The sequence below is a fragment of the Erythranthe guttata genome, chromosome 6 (genome assembly GCF_056151865.1).
Source record: "Erythranthe guttata isolate IM_541 chromosome 6, IM_541, whole genome shotgun sequence".
Taxonomy (NCBI): domain Eukaryota; kingdom Viridiplantae; phylum Streptophyta; class Magnoliopsida; order Lamiales; family Phrymaceae; genus Erythranthe; species Erythranthe guttata.
The window spans coordinates 741517-765599 of record NC_142538.1 but is presented as its reverse complement, the minus strand read 5'-3'; the positions used below and the strand labels follow the sequence as shown (position 1 = coordinate 765599).

Genomic DNA, 24083 nt, shown 5'->3' with positions numbered 1-24083 from the left:
GAATAGGAAAAAATTAATTGAAAAGATTGTATACTAAAACTCGCATTTTGACCCATCCATTTTTTGTTATTCGTGTTACGTTTTTAGTGTTTTAATCTTTGTGAAAAAAACATTGACAATAGTTGATTTCCAACGGAATATTTTTTTTTTTCGAAAAAGAAAAGATAGATAGATACAAAATGTATTTTGGTGTATAAATTTCCCACGCAATATATATACACGCAAGCATCGAAATTATGAGGATAGGGCTACGGCGGCGTGTGACGCACCTGCAGGGCACATGTCTCCGCACTGACGCTGTGAGCCGTCAATCATATCATACAGCCCCGATTCCTTCTTCGATTTACGGTCCAGATTGGTTCTGCTTCGCCTCACTTACGCCGTTCCTTACGTTTCGGCTACTCATTGGCTGGAGGTGGGACCCATGTATGTTCTCCTGTTAGTGACTGCCACGTGGAATATTGGTCGGACGCGAATGAATTTTTGCATTCGTAGGAGGAATATAATTAGATAACTACATTTATGAGGATTTAATTTTGCATTTAAAATATAAATATTTTATATATTATATAAGTATTTGAAAATCAACCACATATATCATATGTAGATAAAAAGAATTGCACGTTCGTTTTTTTTTTTTAATTTAGAGACTCAAGCCCATGATTCTATCTTTCGTAATATTTTTCTTAATTTTCATCTCTGTGCCATACATATTAGGGCAAATTAGAAGGATAGCGTCTAATTACGAAAAAAAATTCCTTGGTTCTATAATTACGAGCATCTCCTGAAACTAACGGACTGCAAGAAAAACCTAACCGAACGTAGTAATCGTCTAAAATACCCATTTGTAAAAAATAATTAGATGAAAGAGAGCAAAAGGTCTTTTATTCAATTTTCTGATTTCTTACATTTGGCCATCATGCAATGTAAGTCCGTACACATAATCTAAAAATTAAAATTAAAAAAAAATAAAAGTAGAATTATTTTGCAAACCTTACCCTTAGACTCCTAAGGGTATTCTGGTCATTACAAAATGGATATTATATGGAATTTATTTAATTCCGTTACTGTTAATTATGTGAAGGTGAATTTGTTAGATGGATAATATAACCTCATGGTGGTAACCGTAATTATGCAAACAATGAGGAGTTTTTTCATAATTAAGTCTTACTTCAGGGGCTCCTTGTAATTTTGCCCTACGTATTATTGATCCCATCTGCTCATTATTTCATATCCAAATTTAGTAGCATTTTTGTGTGTGTGTAAATTGTGTTCTTTGAATGACATTTCCATGTTATTTGTTCTCAATTGAGCAAGACATTACTTTTTGAACCAAAAATAAAGTCAAATTCTAGACAATTCTTGATATCAGAAATGTAACATTGCATCGGACACTATGCATCGAAAATAATTCTATTTAAAGCAACAAATTTGGACAAATTGTGTGGTTTTGATTAATGGTTTACTTAACTTGTAAAATGTGATAAAGAAACTCCATAATGAAGTGTGAAGTTTGTTCCCATAAAAAAAAAGAAGTGTGAAGTTTGAACAAACACATGCATGGATAAACTACTCGAAAAAAATTACACAAAATTGCAGACTGTTAAAGAATATAATCGAACTCAAAAACTAAATAAGTAATATAAAATGATTTTCTAGACTGAAATAAACACTTTTTTTAAATAATAGCTTGAATGTTAAGCCAAATTATTAAAAGAAAAGAAAAACCACAAGGTGCAGAAACATGTTCAATCGAAGAGGTACAACAATAACTATGTCGAATTTAAAATTAAATATAGTTTAAGTTATCACGATTTTCGATTTTCCCAAGTTTACATTTATATATATGATATTATGATTTCCGAAATTAATTCCATTATTTTCTTCAAAAAAATACACTTACAACACTAATATTGGTATGCATTTCACATTATAGGTGATTGAAATGGATTTTTGTTATTATTATTATTATTATTATTATTATTATTATTATTATTATTATTATTTTGTACAAAAGAATTATATAAATTTACGAAATTCCGATTTTTTATTTTCCCAAAAATTTTATATAACGAAATTGCAATGCATTTATTTTTTACTTGTAAAATAAATCAATTTGCTTCCGAAACATTCTTGCATTAAAATTTAAAAAAAAAAAAAATTGGACAAAAGTACCCCTGCCTGGAAGAAAAAGAAAAGAAACTTCCTTTTTTCCCCCACTAGCAGCGGGCTCATCATACATTACAATACATTAGTAGAGGAAGCCAACATATGCAACCAACCGCCAAAGACAACCTCTTCAAGTAGCTTTCTTGCTTTAAGACCACCTTTCTCTCTCTCTCTCTTTCTTTCAACATTCTCTCTCTCTCTCTCTCTCTCTTCCCTTCACCTTTTCTTTTTCTCTCTCCTCCCCCCACCCCAATTCTTTCTTTCTGCTATGGATACTGCTCAGTGGCCACAGGTAAAGCAAAAACAAACATGTTTTTTCTCTCCATGATATCATTACTACTTATTTTTTCTCTACCTCTAATTTAGCATGTCTTTGTTTTTCTCTTTTTTGCTTTGGGTTTTGCAAAAACAAAATATAGATAATTTAAAGCTAGCAACTTTTACCAGTAGATGAGATGATCAAAAACCCCACTAATTAATCTTTTTAATTTTTTGCTAAATGTTTTCTTGCGTATGGAAACTAGTGCTCATCATCTCTCTTACTTTCTCCTCTCTCTCTCTCTCTCTCTCTCTCTCTCATCCATCTTCAACAAAGCTAGAGAGAGAGAGAGAGAGAGAGAAAGAAATAAAGCTGAATTAATTTGTTTTTATTGCTTTGTTTCTGAGTTATTAGCTACCCATGATCATCATCTTTGTCTGCTATTGTTTGATCTCTTGTTCTTAAATTTATTTAATTTAATTTTAATTTCATTATTTATATATAATAATAATTAGGGTATTGGAGTTGTGAAAGCAGTGGAAGACAACTCGAAATCCATTAATGGAGGTCATGTAGAGAAGAAGCCAAGACCAGACAAAGACCAGCCTGTAAACTGCCCAAGATGCAATTCAACCAACACAAAGTTCTGTTATTACAACAATTACAGTCTTACCCAACCTAGGTACTTCTGCAAAACCTGTCGGAGGTACTGGACCGCCGGCGGTTCCTTGAGAAACGTCCCCGTCGGCGGCGGCTCTAGGAAGAACAAACGATCCTCTTCCTCCTCCTCCTCCTCCTCATCCGCCGCCGCCGCCGCCGCCTCGAAGAAAATCCTGACAGATCTAGCACCTCCAATTTTCTCCACACAAAACCCTAAAATCGGCAACGACCTGAATCTAGCTTACAATCCGACGTCGTCTTACTACAGCAATGATTACGTGGCCGGATTACCGTTCGGCCTGGGCAATAAGAATTTCAACCCTAGAAACCCTAATAATTTGGATCTTCTCAAGAGCTCTTCTTCCACTACAGGAAATTTCATGGCTTCTTTCATGAATATTAATAATAATAATAATAATATGTCAGTTTCTGCAGATCCGAACCCGGTTTACTCGACCGGGTTTGGAGGTGGTGGTGGCGTGCATGATTACAAGCCGAGCTTGGGGTTTTCGCTTGACGGGATTGATCAGACTGGATATGGGAATAATAATAATAATAATAATATATTACAGAATCATCATCATCACAATGCGAATATTCCGTCGACGATTCTGTTTCCGTTTGAGGAACTGAAGCCGGTTTCAGCTACTGATGAATTTGAACGGCAAGATAACGATCACGGAGGAGGAGGCGGGGGAGGGCAAGATGGGGAAATCACTAATGGCTACTGGAATGGAATGCTTGCTGGAGGTTCCTGGTGATTTTTTAATAATTATTTTATCTTAATTAGTAATCTATATATATTTATTTGTTTTCAGGTTTTTTTTCTTTTTTTCTTAATTACATGGTGGTGGTGGTGGTGGTGGCGAGTGACTTGTCTTTGGTTTTGTTATTACAAAGTAGTACGTACGAAATGATGTGTTAATTCAGAACTAACAGATGATAGTTTTTGGGCACGTGTTCTCTTTTCTTTTTTTTTTCTTTTTTTTTTTTTGGTTTGTTGTCTCAATTTATTTTTATTTATATTCCGACTTTGCTTCTTTGTGTTGGATTTCTTCCTATCTTGTTTCCCAGATTTGCTTCTGTCTTGTCATAATGTAAATGCCTCACATTTTTTTTTGAATTATTATATTCAACTTGGTACTGCAATATATTTGGCATGCAGATATTCAAGAATTAATTTTCCTTGTGTTTTTCTTTGATGATCAGTGAATCTTGGACTTGTAATATGAACCCATTATTGAATTAAAGTTTATTCCATTTGTCACAATATTAATTGAAAATTTTGCATGCCAAATTGTCTAGTGTTAGTTGTCCAAGAAAGATTTCTACTGTACTTAATTGGATTTTTCAAGAAATAAAATACTAATTGCTAATTAGCTGAGCTTATTAAGTAGGGAGTAATTAATTAGGGGAAGAGGGTGATTTTAGTGGGATTGATGATTGATTACACCAAGGTGGAGTATTAATTTATGTTGTGTTTCTAAAGTGAGTTGCAATTATGGCTGTCTTTCAATCTTTTGGCAGCCAGATATCTTTATTTTATTTTAAATTTAATTTTTTGTTAATTTTATTTTTAATTAATTAACTGAATTTGTAGGTTTGTTATTGTTTGGCTAATAGTTGAGGACTGACAGACAGGTCTTACCCAGAAACATGAATATATGAATGTTTTCTTTTTGAGATTCTTGCAACTATTAAACTACATTTTCAGCAAATTAAAGTTATTACATACATTCAAAACATATAGAAACAAATAACTAAGTATTGGCCCATGATACATGCTCTTTTTAGCACATGGTTAACCACTAATAAAAACCCAAAATTTAAATTTTATTGATCAAGGGTTTTAAGCCCTAATATATGGCGCACTTTTCTGAAAATGCATTGGATTTTGTATTTTAAATATTAATCTCTTGATCAATATTAATCTCGTAAATTAAAAGTAATCGACGTTCTCTCGACGATTAATAGTCGATTTAGGGTTCAAATATTCCGACGTGTGTAAAAACGAAAAATATTAGTATTTACCCAGTTGTTTATTTTAATTTTTTTAACAAATGTTTATATAATAAGAAAAATAATAGTATGATCCAAGAAAAATGTGGGAGGACAGTCATATTAATATATTGAGTAAATTGGTACATGGGGAGTTGGTACTAATTATTCAAAAACTATAATTTGAAATGTTGCGGAAAAGGCAGAACAGAAAACATAATATGTAATAATAATAATGAGTGATGAAAGGAGTAATTAATTAGTAGTAGTAATTACTAATTAGAGTTGAACGAAATTGATAAGTATGAACACGTAGTAGAGTAGCAAACCTGACTTGACCTGGCAATCACAACTCACACACATTCTTTATTTTATTACAGCAGAAAAAAAAAAAAGAGTACGTGGGGCCCACAAAAACATTCTCCTCCGGCAAGCGTGCTCAAGAATTATCCTTCCCCCACTCCCCAAAATCCTCTTATTATCATCTCCCCACCACCACCACCACCACTATTATTATTATTTTATTATGATCTGCACTTCTTTCCTATTCTTTTTTTAATTAAATAAAATTCCATTTTTTTTTTATCTTAATGTAGCACTAGTACCTTTGTATTTTATTTTATTTTTAACGGTAGAAGCTCAAATTATATTGAGTGATATACTTTCACGTTTATCTATGAACTTGTTAAGATACAAATAATTGGACAAAAAAAAAAAAATTAGTTATCTAATTAATATTTCTTTTTATCCTATTCATACGTGTAAACGTATTATTCTTTAGCATATATAATACGATTTTATAAAATCTGCACATGGTGAAATACGTCATATAGTTTGACACCATTAATCTACACATTATAATAAGATACACAAACATATTTATATGTGATTAGTGGATAATTATTTATATAGATCTACGATTAAAAAGACGTAGTGTATCTAATCAGGTGTAGGATCTCGTAAACCTTATAATACTGTCGTGTAGACAACAACTTCTGAACAACGCCATAATTTCATAAGCCAACTTCTGAACAACGCCATAATTTCATGGGCTTATGACGGAAGAATTAAAGAGTTTTGGGCTTTGTTTTGTTTTAATTTATTTTATAGTAGAAGATTTTATACAAAGTTGAAGCCCATTATCTTATTTTTAGAAGACCAAGCCCATGATTTAAAATATAAACATCAATTAATTAATCGTCACAATTAAAACATAACTACACATATTCTAATCTCTCTTTGATTGGCTCTCAAATTTTCTTTAATTTTGAGCTAAAAAAGCTGACTTTAACATATTTCCATGCAACACGATAATGTCTAGAATTCATTTCATCACCGCATAAAGTTGAATTAAGGAAATATCAAGAACCGGGAAAAATGTTTTCGCAGTTTCAACCTGCAATCCACGCGCCGCCGCCATCTTCACTGCCGGAGCCGCCATTAACCACCCAATATCGAGCCGGCTTCCCCAAGCTCGGTAGCCGGCTCGCCTTGCAAGAGGCAAGAACGAACAAGCAGCAATCAGACCAATCCGTTTCTCAAATTCAGAAAAACATTACTCCGTTTCTCAACGGCGAGGCCAATTCCACCGCGTACGCTTCGGTGCTCGATTCCTGCACCTGCCCGAAGTTCGGGAATCAGGTGCACGCCCACCTGATCAAAAATGGGTTTCATGGGCGGGAGTTTGTTCAGACCAAGCTGCTTCAGATGTACGCCAGATGCGGATGCCTCGACGATGCAGCTCTCGTGTTCGATAAAATGCCTGAAAGAAACTTATACACGTACACAGCGTTTCTGAATGTGCTTTTGGATAACGGGATCTTCGCGGAAGCTTTGAACTACTTCGTGAAATTGCTGTTTGAGGATGTCGAGTTGGAGTTCTTCATTTTTCCGGTGGCTTTGAAGGTTTGCGGTGGCTATGGTGGGGTTGAGCTGGGGAGGCAGTTGCATGGTGTAGCAATGAAGATTGGAGTTTTATCGCATATCTACGTTGGGAATGCTTTGATTGATATGTATGGCAAATGTGGGAGCTTGAATGATGCTGAGAAGGTGTTTGATAAAATGTCTGAGAGGGATTGTGTTTCTTGGAATTCAATGGTCACAGCTTGTACTGCTAATGGTCGGGTTTTCGATGCGTTGGGTTTTTTGGAGGAAATGTCGAGGGAGGATAATTTTATGCCGAATTTCGTTTCATGGAGTGCTTTGATTGGTGGATTCGCACAGAATGGGTACGATGAGGAAGCCATTGAAACATTGTACAAAATGAGAGTTTTGGGATTAGAACCAAACGCACGGATATTAGCTAGTGTTCTTCCTGCTTGTGCTAGATTAAAGAAACTTAATCTAGGAAAAGAGCTGTACGGATATATCACAAGACACGGTTTCATGTCCAGCCCTTATATTGTAAACGGACTGATAGATCTGTACCGAAGGTGTGGTGTTATGGAGAGTGCTTTCAAGGTATTCTCCAAGTTTTCAGTGAGAGACGAGGTTTCTTTCAATACCATGATCAGCGGATATTGCGAAAACGGGGAGATTCGAAAGGCAAAAGAGCTTTTCGACATGATGGAACACGAGGGAAAATCAAGAGACTTGATTTCATGGAACTCGATGATTTCTGGGTATGCTGATAATCTCATGTTCGACGAGGCTTTGAGATTGCTTGTAGATTTAATGAATAAAGGAGGGATTACTGAACCTGATTCTTTCACTTTGGGTAGTGCGCTTAGCACTTGCGCTGAAAGACGTTTTTTGAGGCTGGGAAAAGGTATACATTCGTACTGCATAGTCAAAGGCCTCCAATCGAATCTATTTGTGGGCGGAGCATTGGTTGACATGTACTGCCAATGCCAGGATATTGAAGCTGCACAAAAAACTTTAAACCAGGTTCCCAAAAAGGATCAGGTAATATGGAACACTTTTGTTTCTGGTTATGCAAGTTGCAACCAAATGGAAAGCATTCAAAGCATTCTTCAAACGATGAAAAACGATGGATTTGAACCAGATGTATATACTTGGAACGGGATAATTGCAGGATATGTGGAGAAGGGCTATAATGAGTTGGCTCTGCAGTTATTTTCCGATATGCAGGCTTCGAATCTGAGGCCTGATATCTACACAGTTGGGATAGTTTTACCTGCATGCTCAAGGCTGGTAACTATTGAGCGAGGCAAGCAGGTTCATGCATACGCAATAAGATGTGGATTCGAATCAGATCTGTACATTAGAGCTGCTGTAGTAGATATGTACGGTAAGTGTGGGCTTATGAAGTATGCTAAAACGGTTCACAGTAGGACCGAAAACTATAATCTGGTCATGCAGAATGCAATGTTAACTGCGTTAGCCATGCATGGATATGGTGAGGATGGAATAGCTCTGTTTCGGGAAATGCTGATTGATGGATTTAAACCGGATAATGTGACTTTCCTAGCAGTACTGTCATCATGTGTACATGCAGGATCGGTTGAGAGTGGACAAGAATTTTTTGGTTTGATGGGGTCTTATGATGTAGTGCCTACGCTAAAACACTATACATGTATGGTTGACCTAATGAGTCGTGCGGGACAGCTGAAACGAGCACACGAGATGGTTGAGGAAATGCCTATGAGACCAGATGCGGTGATTTGGGGTGCCCTGCTTGGTGGATGTATTACACATGGGCATGTTGAACTAGGAGAATTAGCAGCACGGAAGCTTATAGAGTTGGAACCGAATAATTCCAGTAATTATGTGATGCTGGCAAATTTATATGCTTCTACAGGTAAATGGGTTGAACTTAGAAAAGTCAGACAGCAAATGAAGGATGAGGAACTGCATAAAAGTCCGGGGTGCAGTTGGATTGAAGATAAAGAAGAAACTCATGTCTTTATGGCATGGGACAGATCTCACAAGAGAGCAAAAGAGATATACGACGTATTGGATAATTTAACAGCAGAAATGAGATTCGAACATGTTTAATTTAAGATTCGATCACAATCCTGTAATATTTATGTACAAAAGACAAGATACAATTCAAATAAAAAAAATCATTCACAGTATGTAAGAGAAATGCAAGTTCTTGAGAGAAGTCTTACAATGCCAATAGCTCCATTCTTTAAGCGTGCTGTCAGTAAAGATCGATTGACTCGAGCACCCTTCGGGCTTGAATATGCAAAGCTGTCAATCTTTCATCTGGATCCAAGGTTGATCCAAATTGACTTGCTGCCCATATTAAGGAGGCAGATTTTTCACCTAGGAATCGCCTTACATCCTCGTTTATAGTCAGCATTGGAGGTGTTTCCCTTCCATTTACATGCCCAATAAGCAGCAGCAAAAATTCACCGCACTTCAACCTGATTACATGACTGCACTGTCAGACAATTGGGAAATATTGAGGGAATTATGTTTAAGATTACTAACTTAACCTAATAGAAAGTTGGAGATGGATCTCAAAACAAGAATACCTTAGATTTTCTTCTACTTGTTTATCTCTTATAAGATGAGCAACTTCCTCTATGCCATCGCATGCCTCAAAATCCTGGCATGTAATAGACCTCAATGATTAAACAAATATAACAAGAAAGTTATGTATGTTGCCAGAAGAACACTTTAGTACGGGGTACGAAAACAAATATCTCAAACATTTCCTGCGATATAGTAATACATACCATTTGATTGGAAGAGGAATCCAGCATAATGGCAATTAGAGCATCAAGGCACGCACCTTGCTCAAGTACTCCCCGAGTTGACAAGATATTCATCAAAACCTATCGCACATCAACGTTAAAAATAAAAATAAAAATGCATTGGCATCAACATCCAGAATTTGTAATAGCTGGATCAAAATCATTACTGAATCATTGAACTTAAAGAATACACATAAAGGAAAATTTTCAACAAACTATATAAAATTTTCACTTCTAATTATTTTCCAACTAACGGACGAGTACTAACAGTTGATAACATTTCGCAACATGCCGACAACGATTACTTCACATTAAAAAGAAAACATAAAAACAAGGTTTCCAGTCACATACTTTGATTGCCTTGTGCTGATGAGCCAAGATTGTACTCTCGCGGTGAAGAAGACAGCATCCTTCAAGAACTCGTAAAGCAAGAGCAACTTCGGCATCAGTTGAAGGACTAGTTATCTTCATCGGCACAACGGTAAATATGTGATTCAAATTAGACACTGTTTGGTCCTCCACCTCTTTAAGTGAATGTTCAAATAAAACTGGCACCACTGTTACATAACAAAGGCAATCTCACTGTGTAAAGAGCAGAACCAAAATACAGTCTAAATTATGCAAATCAACAGCCAGAAATGCAATTCACCATCGAATTCTTAAACTACAAATCATGCCTAAACGACACAATCCACCTCCATACAGTTGAATTAATCCGTTGCTCGTAACAAATTACGAAAAACAAAAGCCAAAAAAAAAAAACAGAGAAACAACAAATTAAATTAAATGTTGCAAAAATATCGGAAAAATACCTTGGAGTTGGGGAATGGATTGAGAGTGGCAAAAGAGATTAATGGTGTGATCCGATTGGGCAACGGATCGGAGGAACTTGAGAAGGCTGCGGAGGCCGCGGACACGGAGGAAGGAGAACTCGGCTCGGGCATCACGGAGGCCGGTTCGGAGGGCGAGCGTCACCTCGCGGTACAGTCTCTGCTTGTCGAGAGATTTCACTAGCTCGAGAACCGGCGATTGCGACTCACCTTCCGGCGGTGAGTTCAAGGTGTCGCTCCAAAACGGCTTCTTCAGGTACATTTTTTTTTTTTTTTTGATCTGAGAGAAAGATCCGACCCGGAATTGACCCGCTGATGAGAGCGAGTGGCGTCTTTTTGTTCTGCTACCACCAACTAACGACAATAGACCAAATGAGCTGATATCGCTATTTCGCCTATATTGCACCTAAATTCGGATTTTCGTTTGCATTTATTTGTGTTTTTATTTTTAATTAAATGATTTGTGATTTTGATTGATATTAATTTAATATTATGAAATAAATTTAATTATACTCTTAATATATAAATTAAATCAATTCATCTTTTTAACAGGTCTACAATAATAATAATAGTAACAGTAAAATTAATAATATATACTAATAATAATAGCAATATAATTATATAATATTTATAATATAATAATAATATTATTATTGTTATTATATTAAAAAGGGTAAATTACACCCACACCCCTGAGGTATGCTTAAATAACTTTAGGGTCCCTGTGGTATTGATAATTACACTCACCCCCTTGAAGCGTAGTTATAAAGTCTAATGGGATAATGCTTTGGATACGTTATTACAATAGAGTTCTAACGGACTATTGGTTTCAGGAAGTGGTGGAGACAACAAAAAGTTACGAGTGATTTAAGAAATATTGGGGGAACCATGTCATCCCATAACTCCCCATAACTCTATGTTATCTCCACCACTAGCTAAAAGTAATAGTCCATGAGAACCCTATCGGAATAATGTATCCAATGCATTATCCCGTTAGAGTTTCTAACTACGTTTCAGGGGGTGAATGTAATTATCGATACCACAGGGACCTTAAAGTTATTTAAGCATACCTCGCGGGTGTGGGTGTAATTTACCCTATTAAAAAATATGAAAAAAGAAACTCATAAGCACAAGAAAAAATCAAACTCGGCTCATCAGAAGATCAAACACCATTCATCGGTAGAGAAATGTTTCCATTGAAACTTCAAAAGGTTCGAGAATAAAAATATCAATTGAATCGAGTTCTTGATGAAGCTAGGTAAACGGCATTTTGTCGATAAACGAAACATAGAATCCAATGAGTTAAAAAGTTATGTACAAGATTACTGAACAAGATATATACATATATCAACCCAATAAACAACTTCCTTAACAAACTTTACAATCGACACAAACATCAGACGATACCAGTGTCTTCAACCAGACGTGTTACCAATTTCGTTTTCATTTTTCGGACAATGACTATATATACACAAAGGGCATTTTGAGGAATAATGAACTCCCGTATAATGAACGAATGACCATCATATATTACATCAAACTTACCACGCAGGGCTACCACCAACCACTACCAATTATCCTTGACAATTTTCGACTTTTCGAATATGAATTTGCCCTCCTTGTATTTCTGCGAAGCCTCATAAGCCCGTTCGTATTTCCAGCCCAACACTTCATTGCAATCTCCACACGAGATATCAGCGACCGTGTGCAGGCCCGTCATAAGATGCCTGTCCTCTTTCGCCCCGACAACAACGTTCATGGCATGGGAGAACAAAAACGCTCTGCCGTGTCTTCCCTGTATAAGAAAATATATTCATCCAACCAAAACTATTAGTAATAAAACTTCTAGAAACGAAATAATTGCGTCTTAAACTTTGCCAGTGAACAGAATGTTCGAAACAGACGATAAATTATGATGCACCTGAAACGCTTTGGAGATTATGTCGTCGTGGAGAGAGACGTGATTCCGGCATTTGTGGCAGCTGTACAGACGAGGCCCGACTAATTCGTCCATTGAAGAACAAATTCCAAGCCCCAAACTACCTCACTGATATCACAAGCTAATTCATAAACAAAAATATGGATGAAATTTGTTTACAAAATGTAATTGAAGATGCTATTATAAAAGGGGAAGAAGAGGCCAAAATTCTATACCTTCACACAAGACTCCAAAATTGACCAAAGAAATCTGCATAAAACACACATGAAATTGAGAAACAACATCATTCAATAATAAAAGTCGAAACTTTAATCCAGGTAGAATAATTTGTGAGGGGGAAAAAAAACATAAATTCATAATCTAACCTAGATAATAGAACTTCACCAAAAAAAAAAAAGAAAACGACGAAAACTAGATAAGAGAACCAAATACATAAAAATCTTCACCTTCAAATAGAAATCAAGGTTGCCAATTGAATCAGCACTCGGAGCAGCGGTATGTGTCAACTGTAATTAGGTTAAGCAAAATTCGAAGGCAGTATTTTGGTAAAAGGGGCGATCATGTAATTGTGGAATTCGGAGAGGTAAATCAAGTGGCCTTTGATGTAGACGTGATGGTTTTATTCTTTGCTTGGAAGTTGGAACCAACACTATTTTTTCTGTATCTCCAATTAAAACTCTAGAGAGAGAGAGAGATGTAATCTGTCACGGTTTATTTTAGAGTAACAGCAGCCATTTTTAAGTTTCTTTGGAGAGAGAAAATAGTAAGTGGGAGGATTTTGTGCCTGGTTTTTTGAGATTGATGGTTTTGACTACTATTTTTTTTGCCACAGTGAGAAAGTGGGCTTCACGCGCTGGAAGTGTATAAATATAATAATATTTTATGGGCATGGGACCTGATGGACTGGAAAATTATGAGCCCAATGTTGGCCCGTTGTCTTAATATAGGCCATTAGTATTCAAGTTGGACTTTTCATTTGTCAAAGCTGGCCCGTTGTCCTAATCTAGGCCATGATGTTCAAATATTACCAACTCACCTCTATATTAATCAAAAGTCTTGTATTCATTTTCACGTGATTCTCTCGATGAAATACATCTAGTGATTTTTTATTATTATGTGTATGATCAACGGTTAATACTATCATAAACGGAAAACTTATAAATTTTATATAAAATAATAATAAGAATTTAAGAAATATTAAAGAAGTCATGTCACCCTATAATTTATCTCCACTACTTACTAAAACTAATAATTTATTAGAAACGTAACGGAATAACTTATCTATTGCGTTATTCAGTTAGGGCTTCTAACAATGTTTCAAGTGAGTTATTGTAACTGTCGATACTATAAGGACCTTCAAATTATTTTAGCATACATCAGGGATGTACGTGTAATTTAATTAAATTAAAAAAAAAAAAGAAAAAAAAAAGATATGTAGTGATTAGCATGACGCATCATCGTTTAACGGAGAAAAAGTTTACGTTACTGTTCTTTCTTTTTTCAATCCGGAAAACAATTAGAATCCAAAACCCTAATTTTTTTTGTCAAGTGATTAAACATTCACCTTATTTAGTTATTTTCCTTTTCCAATCTGTACATTCTCTTAATCATTCAGAGTAGAAAATGGGGGATCCTTATTGGAGATTTGTTGACGGTAAGCAGCAGCCTCCCGCGGTTCTTCCTCACATGGCGAAACGACCCCGTTCGAACTTCGGTAACTAACCACGAAATCATTTATCCTTTTTTTTTGGTATGTAAAAGTAAAGGTTTTTTGATTTTTTTTTGGGGGAGGGGGTTAAGGAATTGGTTTTTTGCTGTATGTGTGTACTAGTATCTGTAGATTTTCCCCCTTTTGTTTTGAGTAATCTCTGTTTTTTGGGAATGATTCGTCAAAAGAGGAATTGGTAAGTTATATCTCTGAATTCGTGTTGCTGATTATTTTTAAATTGGCGGCTGAATTAGCAACACTGGTTAAGTTCTTATATCTGACTGTGGAATCGAAGTTTAAAGTTTCGATTATCTGTAAAATTTAATTCTTTTGTCGTGATCGGGTATATGCAGTTGAAAATTGACTTTTGAGGTTAGTTACTGAGATCTTCTGATGAAAGTTGGGCACAAAATCTGCATTAATAATGGGGACAACCGGAAAAGTGATCATTGGTTAGATTACGTGTAACGATTGTGACGTTGTAGCCTGTAATTGATACCTTCGGATGCCTATTTAATGTTTACTAATTCCCCTTTATTAGTGAGTTCACATGATTTCTCATGAATTGTGTAGAAACTCCAAGTGGCCATGATTTGCCTGGCTACTATGCTCGTGAGAATGAGATGGCAGGACACCAGATCACTAGAGATACCGACTCCGTTAATGCCTCATATGAACGCTACTTGCGAAGCGCGGTACTCACTGTCTTTTATTTCTTGTCTATTATTTTAAATTTCCCCGATTGACGTGTACCTCAGTTGTTGATTCTGTAAAACAATGGTGCAATGTACCAGCAAATTTCATCATATGGTGGTGATCCAAGGGGAGTTGCAGTGGGGGGGTCAGATCAAGTAGGGGCTGAAATAAGCCGATCCGTGGTAATGGGGGCTCGACCTGAACTTCAACTCCCTCATGATGCTACCAGCACGTTGTTTGTGGAGGGCTTGCCTGCAGATTGCACCCGGAGAGAGGTGTCTCGTATCCTTCTATTTTGTTTATGAAAATACCCTGTTATTCGAACCTGGTTTTGCTCCTTTACTTTAGTTTGCAGATATATTTCGCCCTTTTCTTGGATATAAGGAAGTAAGGCTTGTAGACAAGCCGCAGTCTAGACATGTAAGAATCAATTTAATTTTGTATTAATTTAAATGCACGTATGGTTGTATTTGTTTGATAATGCTGTTAGAAACTAATCTTTACATGGGCAGGTGCTTTGCTTCGTTGATTTTCTGAGTCCGGCTCATGCTGCAACGGCAATGGATGCACTACAAGGTGAGTCTGACAGATGTTTTGATTTCTATAGTCCTCAGTTTGCTTTGATTAGATTTGATGTCGTGTCCTAAAAGTAGTGAGACACTGTGGCCTTTATATGGTTAGTTACTCCAAATAGACTGAACTTGAACGCCAAACTCATATAAATTCAGCAGCTATGAATTTACTGTGTTTATCATGGCTGTTTCTTTGCCTAGATGAAAACTCCACTCTGTTGCCGAGGTGTCATGAATTCTCTAGAATATAGTACTGACTTCAAGGCTACTTGATTATACCTTTTTTTTTAAAGGAACAGATTTTTAGAGAAATCTTGTTTCCTTTTCAATACATTCTTGTATTGTTCGACTTGCGGCAGATGGGGGAGGGGGATTAGGTAGATTTGATATCGCCATCGGATCTAAAAATACATAAACACGTATATCTAGATATATACACACCACAGAGAAATAAAGATTGGATTACTCAAAGTTCTCAATGGCTTTTGTACTCTTCGTAAACAAGTTTTCATGGTATACATGTGAATGTTGACATTAGTTTCAACCTAAAGAAACTAAAATGAAAATATATATATCAAATATCAATCAATACAACCCCGCGTTTTCCATCGTCGTTCGAAGTGACGACAGTTGCACCATAAAGTAGTTGGAGTTAATCTTGCAGGTTACAAATTCGATGAGCACGACCGCGAATCATCCAACATAAATCTCCAATTTGCTCGCAATCCCGGTGCAAGGTCAGGGGGCGGGCGACGTGGGAGAAACTGACAAATGGCCAATCGATTTCTCTGAATGTGTAACAACGCTTCTGCGTAGGACCCACTCGATAAGGAGATTTACGATTCGTCAGATATACTATTTGCGTATTCGGCTGCGTAGCCCTACCTTTCTCTTCTTTATCTGCGGCCCATTTTAGTAGAGACTACAATGATGTCACAATAATTTTAAAATACATTTGTAATAATAATGGCTAGTGATTTGGAGGGTAACTCCTACGACTGCTGGTTTGTTGTCCCGTGCTATGAGATTATCAAATTCATTTGCGCCACCGATCTCTTGGTTTTTTATATGAACGTGCTTACATTCGCTCCCTGTCCAGCTTGATGTAGTTAAATATTGTAGGTAGAGCGACCTTGCACTCTGTTTATTTAGTTTCATTATTTTCCTCGAACAATTTGTATGTGCTATAATGACTACATTTCTTGGGTATTCTTATACCTGGAAAATATGCAACTTCTGCCTCTCAACGTAGCTCGGTAATTAGTTTTTCAGGATGGGAAGTATTATGAACCCTTTATAATTTAATTAACCCGTTTTTTTTTGTTTAGGTATCTGTCAGATCTGTAATTCCTTTTCAAGTTGAATGTTGTGTTTGCATCTATTTTATACGTCTTCAGTCTTATCTACTATTGAGGGTTTTAATCCTGAATAGATTTCCACTTCCCCAAATACTTCTCCATTCTCTTAAATTACTGCCTAAACCTTCCTCAGAATAGGCCGTCACTATTCTGGTTCTTACGGCGTTCTCGTACTTAAGAAAATAAGTTGGGGGATAATGGTTTAATATTTCTTTTTGCTACTATACGAAAAAAAAGAACTAACTCTTTGTAACTAGAGGTCCCATGTCTGAAAAATTACCTCCCTGCCCCTTACGAAGGTGAAAGAATCCACCGGAGACTCTTAACCTCTTAGGCTATGTTTGCTTGTAGTGCATAGTTAGCCTCTATCTGTTATGTGTTTTTCTTTTTTGGTCCACTGGGAGCAGATTTTGATCTTGATAGGTACATTGCTTCAGTACAGTGTCGTGGCCTCTGTGTGTATACACACACACACACACACACACACACACATGAAGAAATAGCTATCTATTGACATGTTTGGCTTATTTTGTGAAGTTCTTTATGGGAGGTTATATTGCTTGTATAGTGCACTGTTATTGTCTCTCTGTGTATGGAACATACTGTTCGGTTGGACAGATGATGTATTATACATCCCCAATGCAGAACTCAGAATGGAGTTCCTTAAACTCTTGTACAAGAGTAAATATTCGTAGGGTGTGTGAAATTTCTTCGTTAAATTAGGTAGCAGTATATTTAATGGGTTGCAGCTTGAGATAGGTGAAGAAAATGTGAAGGAACTGTATAGGAGGAATATGTGCAGGTAGAATTGCACATAAAATGGCAGCTTATTGGAGTAATTCAGGGAGGATGACAATTGACATAACGAGTTGAACGGAAGTAGTTCCGTTTTTAGAGCTGCTTTCATCATCTGTATGATGATTGATGAGTAGATGATTATCTGTTGTTTTCATTTCTGTTTTTACGAGCTCTGTTTTAGAAACTCTGATTCTTTCGTTTCTGTTTTACGAGCTCTGTCTTTAGAAACTTTGATTCTTTGATTTGAGGTATGTATTCACAAATTCGTGTTCGGGTTTTTTCTTCTTCACAAAATCAAATCCATGTACAAAATCTAATGGTGTGATGCATACTTGGTGCACATGATGGATGTGTATTAGTAATGGCTCAATTGTATTATTTCGGAATTTTTTTTTTTGGTACTAAGAGAATATATTAGATAATTGTACAATTTCTTTTTATCCCTTCTAAACAATATCAAATAAAAAAAGATGGGCAATTGTCTATTTTGGCCCTTGTTCTGAGATTGAGGAGTGACATTGTTGTGGTAATCTTTTACTGTATTAGTCTTTTTGGCAAATTCGTTTTTTTTTTTAATATGTATATTTATATTTCGTACATAAATAGTTTTAGAGCAATTTCATCGGTGAAAACAAATGTAAAAAATTTAGGGGTAATATACTAGGAGCTCTTCATATGGAACATAATTTGAACTAAATGACAAGTCTAAATCTAATTTTTTTTTAATTAAATTCTTAGATTGAAATAATATATGACCCACATCCTTAATTTTTTTTTAAATCTCCATCTTGCCCTTACATCCTAAATCTTATAACCCACATATTCACGTTTTTTCTCAGTACTATTTTTCCTCTTTATTTTTCTTCTCTCTCTGGTTCTCTACTATTTTTCCTCTTTATTTTTCTTCTCTCTCTGGTTCTCTCTGTCTCGCTCTCTCTGTCTCGATCTCTCGATTTATTTCTCTTGATCTCAAGATATCTCTCTCAGCGTGGGGGGTTTTGTGGCATCTTTAACGACGTGGTGACGTTGGCGTCACAGATCTAGGGTTTGGTGGAGTAGATCTACGGTTTGGTGGGACGGATCTAAGATTTCTCGATTTCATGTCTATAGTTGTTTACGAGTATCTATGGGTGTTTATGGTGTCTGGCGGCTAGGATTCAAAGGAGGAATTAGAGTTTTAAGAATACGTGACTATGGATTACTACAGTATCCTACGAGTGTCTATACATAACTATAGACTACTACGGTTTTCTACGCGTTTCTATAGAAGACTACGGCCGAAACAAATTAAAAAATCACAATTTCAATATTATGTAGAAAAAAAGAAAAAAATACGAAAATGAAAAAAAAAACGTACTACGAAAAAAAAATAATAATAAAAATACTAGATGTAAAAATAAAAATATATTAAATGCAGAATGAAAAAATGATAAATGCAATTTAAATATTACTTGGTGCATATTTATTTTTTGTATGTGGGGTAATTTTAGAATAAAATTTATAAAGGATGTGAAGCAAATGTTTAATTAAACTTGTCATTTATATCTTGAACCCCAAAAATTTATGCTTATATTATCCTTATCATATAGGTCTGTATAGATTCTTGCAGAAAGTGGATTCTACTGTTTATAATTTCTTTGGTATTAAACCACTAATACCATCCCAAAAACGGACCAGATGCTAAAAATCTGAATTAGGGTTTATCTGTAACCAACAACAAGATAACCTGAAATTTTGGAAATATACAACTTAGTATATACGAATCCCCTACATTTTAACAACTCTTACCTAAGTAGGATTCTCGGAGCGTATGTATCTCTCCATCTATAACTATATGTATATATACATATGTATATACACGTCACTAATTCATCCCCTTCCATGCATAAAGAAAACAAGAAGCAGAAAGAAAAAAAAAACCAGAGGGTTAAAAAATCTCTTTACCCATGGTTCACAACACCAAAAGAGAAATAGCAATGGATACTATGACAGATTATTCAGACGAATGTCCCATAAAACAAGTTGAAGTAACCGTACCGAAAACCGACGATCCAACTGTACCGGTCTACACGTTCAGAATGTGGTTTCTTGGAATCACAGCCTGTCTTCTGCTGTCGTTCGTGAACCAGTTTTTTTGGTACAGGAGCGAGCCGCTTGTGATCGGTTCGATTTCGGCCCAGATTGCTGTGGTGCCTTTGGGGCATCTTATGGCTAGAATTTTGACCAAAAGGGTTTTCTTGCAGGGTACGAGGTTCGAGTTTAGTTTGAATCCGGGCCCGTTTAATATGAAGGAGCATGTTATGATTACCATGCTTGCTAATGCCGGTGCCGGCAGTGTTTATGCTACTCATATTTTGAGTGCTGTTAAGCTTTATTACAAGAAAAGCTTCGGTTTTTTGCCCGCCTTTATTGTTATGATGACATCTCAGGTAAATTTTTAGGATTTAATTTGCTGTAATTTATCAAGAAAGAAAAAAAAAAGGTTTAATTAAATTTATTTAAGAATATTTTAGAGATCTCTACCATGATGTATTAATGAGTAGAGATGAAATAAATCAAATTTTGGAGACTATATATATCTTGTGCTAATATAATATTTCTATATGTAATAATCCATTCTCTTTATGTAATAAAACACAGCTCCTAGGATATGGTTGGGCCGGAATTTTCCGTAAACATCTGGTCGAACCAGCAGAGATGTGGTGGCCTAGTAATTTGGTCCAGGTGTCACTATTCAGGTACTCTCATTCACTCCCAGTTTCTGGTAATTTTATACATTGTCAAAATTTAAATTATTATTATTAATATTATTGCAGGGCTTTACACGAAAAAGAAACGAGACCAAAGGGAGGAACGAGCCGAACGCAGTTTTTCCTCATAGCCTTGGTTTGCAGCTTTGCATACTACATTTTCCCAGGTTACATCTTCCAAATGCTGACATCACTTTCTTGGATATGTTGGCTAGCCCCAAAATCTGTCTTAGTACAACAACTAGGTTCTGGTCTACAAGGTTTAGGAATCGGGTCAATTGGATTAGATTGGTCGACTATTTCGTCTTATCTCGGCAGCCCACTTGCAAGCCCGTGGTTTGCTTCTGCAAATGCCGCGGTCGGTTTTTTCCTCATGATGTATGTGATTGTACCGTTGGGTTATTGGCTCAACATTTATAATGCCAAGAATTTCCCTATCTATTCTTCGAATCTTTTCCAATTCGACGGCTCCAAGTACAATACAACGGCTATTATTAATTCGAATTTCAATCTTGATAAGGCGGCTTATAATGAATCGGGTCCGTTGTATCTTAGCACCCTGTTTGCCTTTACTTATGGCCTTGGGTTCGCTACACTTTCCGCTACCTTAGTCCATGTTTTACTCTTCAATGGAAGGTAATCTTGATTCTTGATGCACATTTTAAATGCTTTTTTTTTGTTTCTTTTGAGAAAAAAAAATGTTATAATATGTGTGAATTGGTGGAATGCAGGGATTTGTGGAGACAGACAAAATCGGTGTTTAAACCGAACACGAAAATGGATGTACACACTAGGCTAATGAAAGCATACAAACAAGTTCCTATGTGGTGGTTTTTAATTATACTCGTGATTAATATTGCGGTTATTCTTTTCGCTTGCATGCATTATGAAAGCGCGCTACAGTTGCCTTGGTGGGGTGTTTTGCTCTCTTGTGCTATTGCACTTATTTACACACTTCCTATTGGTATAATTGTTGCCACTACAAACCAGGTTCGATTTTTTATTTTTTTTGAGATATATGTTCTTAATTTTCCGATTTTCGATTTTCTCACATGTATTTTGTTTGACTGATTAATGAAAACAGCAACCAGGTTTAAATATAATCACGGAGTACATTATCGGATACGTGTACCCTGGTCGGCCGGTTGCTAACATGTGCTTCAAGGTTTACGGATACATTAGCATGACTCAAGCTCTCACTTTTATATCCGATTTCAAGCTTGGCCACTACATGAAAATCCCACCTAGAGCTATGTTCTGTGTACAGGTCATCATCTCTCTCTCTCTCTCTCTCTCTCTCTCTCTCTCTCTCTCTCTCTCTCTCTCTCTCTCTCTCTCTCTCTCTCTCTCTCTCTCTCTCTCTCTCTCTCTCTCTCTCTCTCTCAATTAGTAGACAAGGGTATTTTAGTCCAAAAATGTATATTTTCGTAAAATCAAGCCAGCAAAATCATTGAACGAGTATTATCTCTCTAATAATGCATTAATTACGTTATTTTCAATTATACCCTGAATTTTCTCTCTTAGTCTTAATTAGTGGACAAGGATATTTTAGTCAAAAAATATATATTTTCGAAAAATCAAGCTAGCAAAATCATAAAACAGAGTATTATATATCTTCCTTTTTTTTCGGTTTTTTGCAGTTGGTAGGAACTTTTATATCGGTAATCATATACTCACTAACTGCATGGTGGCTAATGGATTCAATCCCGCACCTTTGCGACACATCACTGCTGCCCCCGGGCAGCCCATGGACCTGCCCGATGGACCACGTCTTCTACGACGCATCGGTCATATGGGGCCTAGTGGGGCCCCAGAGAATCTTCGGGAATCTAGGAATATACCCGGCGGTCAACTGGTTCTTCCTCGGCGGGGCCATCGCCCCCATACTGGTGTGGCTTGCATCGAAAGCTTTCCCGAACCAGAAATGGATCGGACTAATCCACTTGCCGGTTTTGCTGGGGGCCACCGCCATGATGCCGCCAGCTTCGGCGGTGAACTTCACGAGCTGGCTGACAATGGCGTTTTTGTTCGGGTTTGTGGTGTATAGGTACAGGCCGGGGTGGTGGGAGAGGTATAACTATATATTGTCGGGTGGGTTGGATGCGGGTACAGCGTTCGTTACGGTGCTGATCTTTTTCGCTCTGCAGTCGAGAGATGTCGGGATTGATTGGTGGGGGAATAATGTTGATGGTTGCCCTCTTGCTTCTTGCCCTACTGCTAAAGGGATTGTGGTTCCTGGTTGTCCTGTTGTTAACTAGTTCTTCTTTCTTTTTTTTTTTTTTTTAATTAGGATTATGTTTATATATATTTAATTTAATTTGGGTTTACTATGCTATTTTAAAGTAAATTATGCTTTCGGCCCTTTGAATGGTCATCAATGAATAATTAATTAAGAAAGAAAACACTAAACAGCACAATTAATTAACAATTTAACAGTGAATCAGGCCCCATTAGTGATTCGAAATTTGATTTAGTACTTTTGAATTGGTTTGGTAGGATTTTTTTTTACATATTTATGTAACATAAGTATTTTTTTAAAGAGTGATTCAATTATAAAATAATATTAATAATAAATAATAATAATTAGTTTATGTTATCATGAGACTGTACTGTAGACATGTGGAATTTTTTGTGCATTATTCTCCTTGAAGTGTTGTGCACTAAAGGACAGAAACTGGTGAAGGAACATTTATGAACTACTTCACTGATCAATTTATGAACTCTTTATAATATCTGGAATATTTATTTGATTTACACATTTAATTTAATACAAAAAACAAAATATAACAATAATAATAATAAATAAATAAATAAAATAATAATCTTGCTCATGAATACAGTTGATGTATCAGGAATCTTGAAACTGGAAGATCACTATATACCATGAATGTGTGCACGATTGCGTTGAATGCGTTTAAAAGGAATCAAGAACCAACCAAATTAAATAATATATGTTGAGTGTAGATTTTACACTCAATGCACTTGCGTGTTAGGTATTTAGCACCCAACAATATATAATAATAATAATAATAATAAAGCATAATAACAAGATCAGGTAATTAAGAATCATAGACTGTTTAAATCCTGGAACTATATATATATATATATATATGATACATGAAAGAGAAAAGCTTGAACACATGCAGCTGTAGATTAATTCAGATACCAGCTGAAAATTACAACATACACTAACCTTCAACTAGGGCATGCTCGATCGTGAACGAGATAATATTGACGTAATTAATAATAATTTTTTTTCTGGGGGATCGGAGAAAAGCATACAAGAGTGATATTGATTCGGCTCAAACCCAAAAAACTGCTTATTTAGTTTTAATGGAAAATTAAATCTAAATATTTGTCTTGAGCTGAAGCAATATCACACCTTGTCTACTTCTCTCGATCTATCAGTATATATTATTTACCACATACTTATTTTTATCTAATAAGTATTTTCTTAACTACGTAAGAACAAATGGTAAAAATGGAGAAATGTGATTGAGAAAAATGGTGTAACCCCTCGTTTATATAGAGAGAGAGAGAAGGGTTCCAATTTTTTTTATTTATTTATTTAAATGTAATTAAACTGTGTTTGGATCCTCCAAATAAGGATCCCAATCGACATGACTAAGAAAATTAAGGAGCATCATTAATTATTAATTACAACTAATTTGAGGTGGAAAAA

General features: G+C 35.9%; 6 protein-coding genes across 9 annotated transcripts; 4 read left to right on the top strand and 2 right to left on the bottom strand.

Annotated features, from left to right (window-relative positions):
• Window positions 1-2289: 2289 nt before the first annotated feature.
• Window positions 2290-4044, top strand: LOC105963278 (dof zinc finger protein DOF4.6). The gene is made up of 2 exons (XM_012987675.2): window positions 2290-2461; window positions 2944-4044. The coding sequence occupies exons 1-2, from the start codon at window positions 2438-2440 to the stop codon at window positions 3847-3849; spliced, it is 930 nt and encodes a 309-aa protein (XP_012843129.1). The 5' UTR covers window positions 2290-2437; the 3' UTR covers window positions 3850-4044.
• A 2252-nt stretch (window positions 4045-6296) lies between these two features.
• LOC105963289 (pentatricopeptide repeat-containing protein At5g27110-like) lies at window positions 6297-9074 on the top strand. Its single transcript, XM_012987685.2, has one exon. The coding sequence runs from the start codon at window positions 6464-6466 to the stop codon at window positions 9041-9043; it is 2580 nt and encodes an 859-aa protein (XP_012843139.2). The 5' UTR covers window positions 6297-6463; the 3' UTR covers window positions 9044-9074.
• ISI1 (binding protein) lies at window positions 8971-10955 on the bottom strand. Its single transcript, XM_012987696.2, has 5 exons — window positions 10563-10955; window positions 10102-10307; window positions 9733-9831; window positions 9529-9602; window positions 8971-9417 (listed from the first exon to the last, which is right to left on the bottom strand). Exons 1-5 carry the CDS (start codon window positions 10840-10842, stop codon window positions 9192-9194), a joined length of 885 nt encoding a protein of 294 aa, XP_012843150.2. The 5' UTR covers window positions 10843-10955; the 3' UTR covers window positions 8971-9191.
• An 893-nt stretch (window positions 10956-11848) lies between these two features.
• Window positions 11849-13318, bottom strand: LOC105964741 (Yippee family putative zinc-binding protein). 2 transcript variants are annotated; one of them, XM_088819212.1, is made up of 4 exons: window positions 12966-13317; window positions 12735-12768; window positions 12502-12640; window positions 11849-12375 (listed from the first exon to the last, which is right to left on the bottom strand). In XM_088819212.1, exons 3-4 carry the CDS (start codon window positions 12592-12594, stop codon window positions 12148-12150), a joined length of 321 nt encoding a protein of 106 aa, XP_088675338.1. In that variant the 5' UTR covers window positions 12595-12640; window positions 12735-12768; window positions 12966-13317; the 3' UTR covers window positions 11849-12147. The 2 variants fall into 2 exon arrangements, with proteins under 2 accessions (XP_088675338.1, XP_088675339.1); XM_088819213.1 differs by lacking the exon at window positions 12735-12768 and having other exon boundaries at window positions 12502-12627; window positions 12966-13318.
• Window positions 13319-13958: 640 nt separating this feature from the next.
• Window positions 13959-17922, top strand: LOC105963312 (RNA-binding protein 2). Of its 3 annotated transcripts, none has more exons than XM_012987715.2 (6): window positions 13959-14233; window positions 14801-14922; window positions 15022-15205; window positions 15279-15343; window positions 15436-15499; window positions 17613-17922. In XM_012987715.2, the coding sequence occupies exons 1-6, from the start codon at window positions 14143-14145 to the stop codon at window positions 17657-17659; spliced, it is 573 nt and encodes a 190-aa protein (XP_012843169.1). In that variant the 5' UTR covers window positions 13959-14142; the 3' UTR covers window positions 17660-17922. The 3 variants fall into 3 exon arrangements, with proteins under 3 accessions (XP_012843169.1, XP_088675337.1, XP_012843161.1); XM_088819211.1 differs by lacking the exon at window positions 17613-17922 and adding an exon at window positions 17427-17606; XM_012987707.2 differs by lacking the exon at window positions 17613-17922 and adding an exon at window positions 16160-16543.
• Window positions 17923-19310: 1388 nt separating this feature from the next.
• On the top strand, window positions 19311-22761 carry OPT6 (oligopeptide transporter 1). The gene is made up of 6 exons (XM_012987724.2): window positions 19311-20080; window positions 20292-20389; window positions 20468-21037; window positions 21133-21391; window positions 21486-21668; window positions 22042-22761. Exons 1-6 carry the CDS (start codon window positions 19598-19600, stop codon window positions 22657-22659), a joined length of 2211 nt encoding a protein of 736 aa, XP_012843178.2. The 5' UTR covers window positions 19311-19597; the 3' UTR covers window positions 22660-22761.
• The last annotated feature ends 1322 nt before the right edge of the window (window positions 22762-24083 follow it).

Coding starts and splice junctions, on each gene's coding strand:
- OPT6 (XM_012987724.2), top strand. CDS start 19,598: ATGGTTCACAACACCAAAAGAGAAATAGCAATGGATACTATGACAGAT. Junction 20,390..20,467: donor GTCCAGGTGTCACTATTCAG/GTACTCTCATTC, acceptor ATATTATTGCAG/GGCTTTACACGAAAAAGAAA. Junction 21,392..21,485: donor TTGTTGCCACTACAAACCAG/GTTCGATTTTTT, acceptor TAATGAAAACAG/CAACCAGGTTTAAATATAAT.
- LOC105963312 (XM_088819211.1), top strand. CDS start 14,143: ATGGGGGATCCTTATTGGAGATTTGTTGACGGTAAGCAGCAGCCTCCC. Junction 14,234..14,800: donor ACGACCCCGTTCGAACTTCG/GTAACTAACCAC, acceptor TGAATTGTGTAG/AAACTCCAAGTGGCCATGAT. Junction 15,500..17,426: donor GGCAATGGATGCACTACAAG/GTGAGTCTGACA, acceptor TGTATAGTGCAC/TGTTATTGTCTCTCTGTGTA.
- LOC105963278 (XM_012987675.2), top strand. CDS start 2,438: ATGGATACTGCTCAGTGGCCACAG. Junction 2,462..2,943: donor ATACTGCTCAGTGGCCACAG/GTAAAGCAAAAA, acceptor AATAATAATTAG/GGTATTGGAGTTGTGAAAGC.
- LOC105963289 (XM_012987685.2), top strand. CDS start 6,464: ATGTTTTCGCAGTTTCAACCTGCAATCCACGCGCCGCCGCCATCTTCA.
- LOC105964741 (XM_088819213.1), bottom strand. CDS start 12,594: ATGGACGAATTAGTCGGGCCTCGTCTGTACAGCTGCCACAAATGCCGG. Junction 12,376..12,501: donor TAATCTCCAAAGCGTTTCAG/GTGCATCATAAT, acceptor TTTCTTATACAG/GGAAGACACGGCAGAGCGTT.
- ISI1 (XM_012987696.2), bottom strand. CDS start 10,842: ATGTACCTGAAGAAGCCGTTTTGGAGCGACACCTTGAACTCACCGCCG. Junction 9,832..10,101: donor ATCAGCACAAGGCAATCAAA/GTATGTGACTGG, acceptor GATGTGCGATAG/GTTTTGATGAATATCTTGTC. Junction 9,603..9,732: donor ATTCCTCTTCCAATCAAATG/GTATGTATTACT, acceptor ATTACATGCCAG/GATTTTGAGGCATGCGATGG.